Source organism: Silene latifolia, chromosome 4, assembly GCF_048544455.1.
Source record: "Silene latifolia isolate original U9 population chromosome 4, ASM4854445v1, whole genome shotgun sequence".
NCBI lineage: Eukaryota > Viridiplantae > Streptophyta > Magnoliopsida > Caryophyllales > Caryophyllaceae > Silene > Silene latifolia.
The window spans coordinates 57,861,413-57,870,381 of NC_133529.1; the positions used below are offsets into that span (position 1 = coordinate 57,861,413).

At 41.2% G+C, this 8,969-nt stretch overlaps 1 protein-coding gene across 1 annotated transcript; it reads right to left on the reverse strand.

Moving 5' to 3' along the window:
- Window positions 1-6,226: 6,226 nt before the first annotated feature.
- LOC141651546 (uncharacterized) lies at window positions 6,227-7,348 on the reverse strand. The gene is made up of 2 exons (XM_074459251.1): window positions 6,901-7,348; window positions 6,227-6,816 (listed from the first exon to the last, which is right to left on the reverse strand). Exons 1-2 carry the CDS (start codon window positions 7,346-7,348, stop codon window positions 6,227-6,229), a joined length of 1,038 nt encoding a protein of 345 aa, XP_074315352.1.
- Between the last annotated feature and the right edge of the window lie 1,621 nt (window positions 7,349-8,969).

Consider the following 8,969-nt stretch of genomic DNA (forward strand, 5'->3'; position numbering starts at 1 on the left):
CGAGAAGCGGTATGGTGTGATAGTTATAAAGATGTTATATGAATGTTTGTGATATATGTAGGGTACGACAATCTGATGGAATGAGGCTAAAAAGGTAATAATTTGATTGATTTGGCATGGCTAGTTATAATTTTATGTGTATTGATAACACACGCGTATTCCGTGAAATGGTAGAGATGATGTTCATGAGGTGCTTATCTGTTTATCCATATAATATGTTGCGTTGTGATTTAATAAAGTGGATTTGAGTAAGTTTTTCTTGTCTGAGAAGTTATGCTGAGTCAGTGTTTATGGGTCTGAGTAAGTTGTGATGTCTATCGGTGCGGTTGTGGTGCCTCGGGTGGTGATCCGGGCACGGTACTTCCTGTTGTGATGCGGGTATTTTCGCACTGCGGTGCGGTTGTTGGTGACGATGTTGTGATGCCGTCACCGGTTGTGGTGGAGTAGGCGGGATGATTATGATACGAGTTTTCGAAAGTGCATACCAGTTATACATAGATTGTTGTTTTGTTTGCTGTTATTCTTTGTGAGTTTTGGTTGAACATGTAGCCTGTTGTTTTGTTTGTTGATGTTTCTTACCAGTTTCAGCTTGGGTGTGAGGGTTGAGTATGATATGGGAGAAAGTTGTGTATGTTTTGTTGTTGTGATGGTATAGTGATTTTCTGTTGATAGGGCACAGTTGTAAGAGGTTGTACAGAACATTTGACCTTGTTGTAGATGAGACATCGGTGCACATAGTCATGGCAAGTGATTCGTAGAACATGTGTGGTAATGATCTGAAAGCTGCAGGTGGTTTTAATCTTTCGTTGGGCCAGTGAGGGAAGGGTGTTTGGATTTAGTGTCTTGTTAAGTCATGTATGAGTTTTGCAGTGATGAAAGAAAAGAACTTGAGGATCTTGTGTGAGTGTACGTAACACGTGTGGATCATGAGTTATGCGTTTGGCGATAGAAGTTTTATATAGCCTATATAGAGAGGTATGTCATGTTGCGGTAATGTGGAAGAGTTGGAGTATTGGTTATGCTAAGGGTTTTGCGGTATTAGTTAGATGGAGTGCAGAGTGAATTGAAGTATGAGAACTGTTTAAGTAAGAAAGCCTTGGAAATAGGAACGGTTATAGAAATGAGGTTATAGGCGGTTATCTTTGACATGTGGTGGTGATGAGGATGATGAGATGTTTTAACTAAGGATTTAGTATTAGTGAGTTACGAGGACGTAACATTTGTCTTAACAGGAGTAGGATGCGATAAAAGTGAGTTTCATGGTTGTGCATGTTGTAAAATAATTGGAAGTAGAGTGTTAGCATAGCGTAAAGGAGGGATTTGTTTTGTGGTTGATGTTGTTAAAAGGCCATGCGTGCTTGTAGTAGTGTGATGTTTAGGAGTTCGAGAGTTTTGATAGTGGCTTGATGATGTTTATGAGTGTAAGTAAACTTCGAGGACGAAGTTCCTGTTAAGGGTGGTAGAATGTAACATTCCGTTTGATGTTAGGGGTATTTTGATATTGGATTGGCTCTGGATGATGTATTACGGAGCTAGTTGGTAGTGTATGTAGTTAGTGTTGAGAGGGATATAATGGAGTCGATACGATATCGTGAGCCATGTTGTGGAGGTAGGAATAGTTAGTGGAGTTGGTGTTACGAGTTCAAGTTTGGGTTGGAGTTTTGTTTTGAGTTCTTAGTCACGTTGTTGTGTCTTGATCGAGTTAGTATGTTTGTTTTTGAGTATGGGTTGAACTTCGGGGACGAAGTTCTTTTTAAGGAGGGAAGACTATAATACTCCGTATTTATGAGTCTTTGGGTACTCTATCGAGTAGGCCTTACTCTGTCGAGTAAGGGTGAGTTGCGTTTTAAAATAGTTTCTGACCTGTTGGGTACTCGATCGAGTAACTAGGATACTCGATCGAGTAAGGAGGCACTCGATCGAGTACCTTAGGTACTCGATCGAGTAGCCGGTTTACGGGGAGTTTTTCTCGGGTTTTGTTAATTATGCGATTAAGATATATAACCTTTTTCCGTCATCATTCTAAACACTTTTGCAAAACCTAATTTACTGTCAAAGAGAGAAAGCAAGTACGTTCATCATCTTAATCGCATTGTTAGCAAATCCCGGAGTTTGGAAGGTCGGTTTTCATCGTTGGTTATACCGTTGAGATCCTTGCGTCGAGGGTAAGATCTATGTACCCTTTTTATTGTCTTTCCTTTAAGTTGGTTAAACCCTAATCTAGGGATTTGGGGGTTTTTGAGTAGTTTGTGATTTGGTAGCATTTGTATGTTGTATGATAGGAGGAGGTTTTGTAGAAGAAGCCTTTTGATACAGCTGTAGAGACCGTCTGATAGTGTGCTTTCCAGGTAGGATTTCCTACTCAGTATTAGTCCCATAATGGGATGATTGTTGATGTGTTGAGATTGATTGTTTGATATAGTAATTGTATTGTGATTGTGATTGTGATCGTTGTCTATGGCTCTCGAGGCGTGTCCTCGGCTGAGTGGGGTCACTTGCGGGAGTGGCTTCACGCCCTAGTTTCGCCTTCTGTGGAACCCGCCACAGAAGGGATGTGCACATTAATGGACAGGGTTATCGCTCATTATGAGGAGCGGGGATTTGGTGGGTACGGCTGCGGTCCCCCCATGGCGGTATGGGTCCGGTGGACAGTCGGTGATTGAGATTGTTAGGATTGGTGTGATTGTGTGTGTGTGACGGTTAAGCTGTCTGTTTATCTTATTGTTGATATATTGAGTTGTGTGATTAGTACTGACCCCGTTTAAATGTTTTAAAAAAACTGTGGTGATCCATTCGGGGTGGTGAGCGATTATTGAGCGGGTATGATATGACGCGTATGGGATAGCCGGGATGAGTCATCACGTGGCGATTAGAAATCTTCCATTTGTGTCGAGACGATGTTTTATAGCTTTGATAGTTTTAGCGAGAGACCGTCTCGAGAATCTTGTATTTCTTTTTATCAGTTTGGAATTGCTATGTAATCACTTTAAACTTTATTTACTGTTAAAGTTGTTTCGTTATTGTCTTATGAATATCATGCCTCGGGTAACCGAGATGGTGGCATCCTTATACCTGAGTGGTCCTGATAAGGCACTTGGAGTGTGTGGGTGTTACGGAGAATTTCTGGATCTGCTTGAGCAAAGTTACAGCATCCGTATCCAGCTCTCCCAGCGAAGAAAAAGCGAAGCGTAGAAAACCATAACTAGCCATTGTGCACAAGTCCCGGTACTTGGCACACTTTCGCTGAGCAGCATCAGCAACAACCCGACCCGGCACAAAATCGGACAACCCAGTCTGAGACAAGGGGGAAGACCCCGTCAGATCGACACACACATCACGCCCCCTGTCCCAGGAATAAAGAAGCAGATCCGTCGGACGAAGGGAGCAACCATGCCCATCAACCAAATCGATGTCAACCTCCCTACCAGCAGAGATCCCCGACCTGTAGCATCTACAGGAATTATTATTATTATTCATCCAAAATGGGCAAATAGAAGGAGTAAGCTTACAAAACTATCCCCTAGCTTGGCAACCAAGTGCCAAACAAAGAAAGAACTAACTATTTAGATGTTCAACTATGTTATAAGTTAATAATCGTACTCCCAACAAGTACTTGATTTGTTTTGCTAGAATCTGACTCCCAAGAACCAATCGTTTTTAAATCGAGATGGATGTCGAACTAGGTTCGAAAAAGATGATGTACTTCTTAGTATGTTATATGTCACACATTGAAAAATAATGTAGATCTAGTGAACATAAGATAGGCTATCGCACACCTATGCAAAAATAAATATCCTAGACACAAATGAATGTAGTACGTAGGGGTCGAATCTAGAGAGAGACGGTAGTTGTAAATTAGTTGTTATGGAGTGAATTTTATCTTGAGTCGATGAGGTTGATTGATTGATTTGATTTATTATTATTATTATTATTATTATTATTATTATTATTATTATTATTATTATTATTATTATTATTATTATTATTATTATTATTATTATTATTATTATTATTATTATTATTTTTGCAGAAAATTAGGATCTCATTAAAATTAATTTAGAGTGTTGATACATATCCTTACAATCTACAAAGGAGGCCAGAATAACCCCCTATAACCTACATAAAAAGCAAAGAAGCCAAGCTAGAAAGCAAGACTATTAAAAGCCTCGTCAGAACAACGTGCCAGTACTAGATACTTGATTTTCCACATGAGAGAAGAGGAAAAGGAAACTGCATCTCAAAAAATACGTTTATTCCTTTCACTCCATAGCAAGTAGATGGTGCAAAGCAAAACACACCGCCTTTGTTTCTTCAGCCAACTCCTCCTTCTATTATGGTGTTTGAACCAAAACAGAATATCCTTTAAATCCCTCCTGTAAGGAACACGAATCCAGGTAGAAATAGTAGCCTAAATCTCAGAAGAGAAAACACAGTTAAAGAAGAGATGCTTGACATATTCAGCCTGCCTCTCACACAAGGCACATCTGTTAACCATCACAAGCCCCCGTTTACAGATGTTATCAACAGTAGGGAGCTTTCCTTGGACAGCAAGGAGACCTATCACCCTATGTTTTGGGTAATTGAAGGAGTCCCCGAGGGTCCTATGCTCAAAGAAATTTGCCCCTGTGTTCCTCAGCTTATCATAGATCAGAGTCTTATAGCTAGACTGCGTAAGCAAGGATTCTGCCTGCAGCCTGTCACCAGCTACTTGCAGTAAGATATCCCTGGCTTTGATGACATTGCCCTAAACCCAAGAGTGAGTAGCGGTGATATTGAAGTCCCATAGGCTTCCTCCCTTGAGAATGTAGGCATTAACCCACTTTACCCAGATGTTTGAAGAACTTGTGACAATCTTTTTGACCCATTGCATCATTTGAGCTTTGTTCCAACTCAAGATTTCCTTGATATCAACCCCTCCTTCCCTCCTTGGTTTGCAGAGACTAGACCAACTTTTAAAGACTAGTCTCCTATCACCGTCCTTGACACCCCACATAAAATCCTTGCACAACTTGTTGAGGCGCTTAACAATGCCCTTAGGCAAAAGAACACTTGCCCCCCAGAAATTATGGATGCCAAATATGACTGAGTTAATGAGAGAAACTCTACCTGCATAGCTCAGATGCTTATTAGCCCAGTGAGCAATACGTTCCCTGATCTTATCCAGCATTGGGTGAAACATTTGTTGTGTAAGTCTGGAGCTAAAGAGAGGAAGCCCTAGATACCTCACAGGAAGATCCCCCTGAACAAATCCAGTGGACGACAAAATAAGGGCTTTCACAGGGGCAGATACCCCTCCAAAGTACAGACATGATTTCATTGGATTAACCTGTAAACCAGACATTTCAGCAAATTGTTTAAGGCACTTATCAACAGCTAGAAGAGAAGGGAGGTCTCCTCGTGTGAGAACAAGAAGGTCGTCAGCAAAAACTAAGTGGGTGAGCTTAACCTTCACACACTTAGGGTGATAGGAAAAACCAGGATAAGAAGGTAGCCTCCTCAACAATCTCGACAAGACTTCCATACAGAGAACAAAGAGGTAAGGAGAGAGGGGGTCCCCTTGTCTCAATCCCCTCATACCAGGGAAAAAACCTTCCAATGATCCATTTATAGTCAGAGAGAAATAGGAGGAAGTAGTGCAAGCCAGAACCCATTTAGTGAACCTAGGAAGGAACCCAAAGAGAGGCAGACAATTAGCTAGAATGTCCCAGCTTACTGAGTCGAAGGCTTTTCTTATGTCAACTTTAAGAATACACCTAGGAGAAAGTAGACTTTGATGATACTTGTTTGCCAATTCATGGGCAAGCATTGAGTTATCAAACAAATCCCTTCCCCCCATAAAAGCAGCTTGCTCCAGTCCAACAATGCTATTCAAAACGGGTTTAATTCTGTTAGCAAGTATCTTACTTACAGTTTTATAAAAAACCGTACAGCAAGAGATGGGCCTATACTCAGTGACAGAACTTGGATCAGTGACTTTAGGAATCAAAGCGATAATTGTAGAATTTGCGGCTTTTGGCATTGACCCCTTCTGGAAAAATTCCTTGACAGCATCACAGAAATCCTTCCCAATTATACTCCAACTGTCCTTAAAGAAGCCTGAAGAGTACCCATCAGCACCCGGGCTTTTGTTACGATCAATAGAGAATAAAGCAGATTCAATCTCATGGTCAATGACCATTGAGTCCAAGTGAGAAACACTAGAAAGAACAGATTCAGAGAAAAGACCTTAAGGAATAGCAGCCCGAGTCTCAGTGGAACCCAAAAGATCTTTATAATAATTAAGAAAAGCATGTGCAACCTCTTTTTGTCCCAGACAGTGCTTCCCCTGAGCATCAGTAATAGCACCAATGGTATTTCTACTATTTCTCACAGCAATACTAGCATAAAAGTATTTTGTGTTAGCATCACTTTGTTGCAGATGTTGAACCTTGGCTCTTTGAAAGAGAACTCTTATCTCTGCAGATTTGAGCTTAGTATAAGAATCCAAGGGCAATTTCTCCTGGAGGAGGAGGGGCTTACTTAAAGGAGAAAGCTGAAGGGCAACCTGACAGTCCATCAGTTTGGATTTTGCTTCAGTAACCCTCTGAGTGAGCCCAGAAAACTCAGTTGAGTCCAGTTGCTTGAAATGCTTCCTCATATTTCGCAGCTTTGAGAAAAGGGAGAAAATCTTACCCCCCAGATTTCCATGAGTCCAATACTGGGACACTAAATTCTGAAAACCATCCGAGAGAGCCCAACAATTCAAGTATTTGAAGGGCTTAATTAGGTGACCCTCTGAAGGAATAGTGAGCAGAATAGGAGCATGGTCAGAAATCCCTAAAGGTAAAAAAGCCACTATGGAGGAAGGAACCTGTGAGAACTAGTAAGAGTTAACCAGGAGCCTATCCAATTTTGGCCAACGAGGAGAGGCCATTTGCTTATTATGCCAAGTAAAAAGACCACCAGTGTAAGGGTGATCAGACAGACCACAGTAGTGTAAACAGTCCCTAAAATCCTGCATACCCCTCTCATGAGGAACACAGCCAACCCTCTCATCAGAATTAAGAGAGACATTGAAATCCCCTAGGCACATCCAAGGAAGAGTTTTCCCCACAGAGAGATCCTGTAGGGTTTTCCAGAGCTCTATCCTTTCAATTGCCCTGTTTAAAGCATAAATAAACGTGACTAAAACCCTATTTTGAGTAGCTATATGGAGGAGGGAGCAATGGATAAACTGTGTCCCCTTACAAAGAACAGTCAACTGGACAGTGCTTGGATTTGAGAGTATCCAAATTCTCCCCCCAGGATGGGACTCATAGTTAGTTACCAAAGAAAATTGTCTGAACCTTCCTTTATAAACTGCCTTCATTAAGTGCGCTTTTACATGAGTTTCTATTAAAGCAACACAATCAACTTTCTACTTACATAGGAATCCTAAAACCTCCTGTTGTTTTAGGGGATCATTCATCCCCCTCACATTCCAGGAAGAAATGATCATTGGGGTGAGAGAGGGGGAGGAGGACCTCCTGGCTCAATCTCCACAACAGGACCATAATCAAAATCCACGTGCACCTTTTCCTGCCTTACATCAAGCTGGACTAAGACAGTTTCCTCAGAGTGCCCAAGAGCAGCAAATTTGTTTTCAAGACTAGTTGGCACTGTGTCCACTGAGAGTTCAGTAGGTTTTCTAGTCACCTTGGCCGTCTGGAAACCCTCCTTGTCCTTTTGTGCTGGGGCAGGGGCCACCTCCTTATCTGATTGCACTGCTTTCTTAGGCTGATAAGCTTGTTTGGGCTTGTTCTTATTACACCTCTCTTTGGTATGCCCAATCTTATTGCAAGTGTGACAAAAATAGGGAAGCCATTCATAGTCTATCTTCAGAATAATGGTGCCTCTGTATGGAGTTTGAAGAATCACTCCTTTTGGCAGCTCCTTAGATAAGTCCACCTCCACCAAAATCCTTGCAAAGGCAATTTTACTTTTGGTAGTGGTAAGCTCATCCGCACAAATTGGCCTCCCAACATGACTGGCTACCTTGCTCAGAGCTGCTTGAGACCAGAAACAGGGGTCTAAATTAGGGAAGATGATCCAGACAGGAACAGTGGTAGCAACATCCAATTCTGCAGCCACCGTTGGTGACCAAAATTTGAAAACCAAAGGGAAACCATTGACATTCCAGCATTCTGATTCGACACTAGTAAGGTCCTCCTTGGAGAGGAAACGAAAGTAGTACCAACCCTTTGGGAAATACAAGATCTCTGGAGTTGTAATGTGATTCCAATTTTTTGCAACCAAAGAGTTTAACTCTGCAATGGAGGTTTTACGCCCCATCACAGTACCAACAAGTGTGCAACTCCAGTAATCAACCTCACTAACTATATCCGCTTCCTCAATAACCACCTCTTTTGCTTGATTTTGAACAAAAGAGAGAGACATACCCTTTCCCGAAGTTTTTAAAGCCTGAGCATATGGTTTCTTAGGGGAAGGGTCAGTAGGAACAGAAACGGACTTAGGTGTGAGGGATCCTTAAATTACCTGTGCAGAAGGGGTGGAAACGACCACCGGAGTTGGAGAAGGTGTAGTTTTCCCCGGAGCAATGAAATCGCCTAAGTTAGCTGTGCCCGGAGAACGAGAGGAACACGCTACATCGTCGTACCAATCCAAACACCACCTGTCTGATCACGAGCACGAGTCTGCCGTGGGATGAACTGAAGTTTAGGCGACTGGCCCCTCGGCATGGCGGCGAGACTTTAAAACGAAGTTGAGTGAACCACTCGTCGTCGCTTTTTTAGAGAATTGTATGTAGAGAGAGAAAGAAGAGAAAGGTCTATTATTATTATTATTATTATTATTATTATTATTATTATTATTATTATTATTATTATTATTATTATTATTATTATTATTATTATTATTATTATTATTATTATTATTATTATTATTATTATTATTATTATTATTATTACTATTATTATTACTATTATTATTAC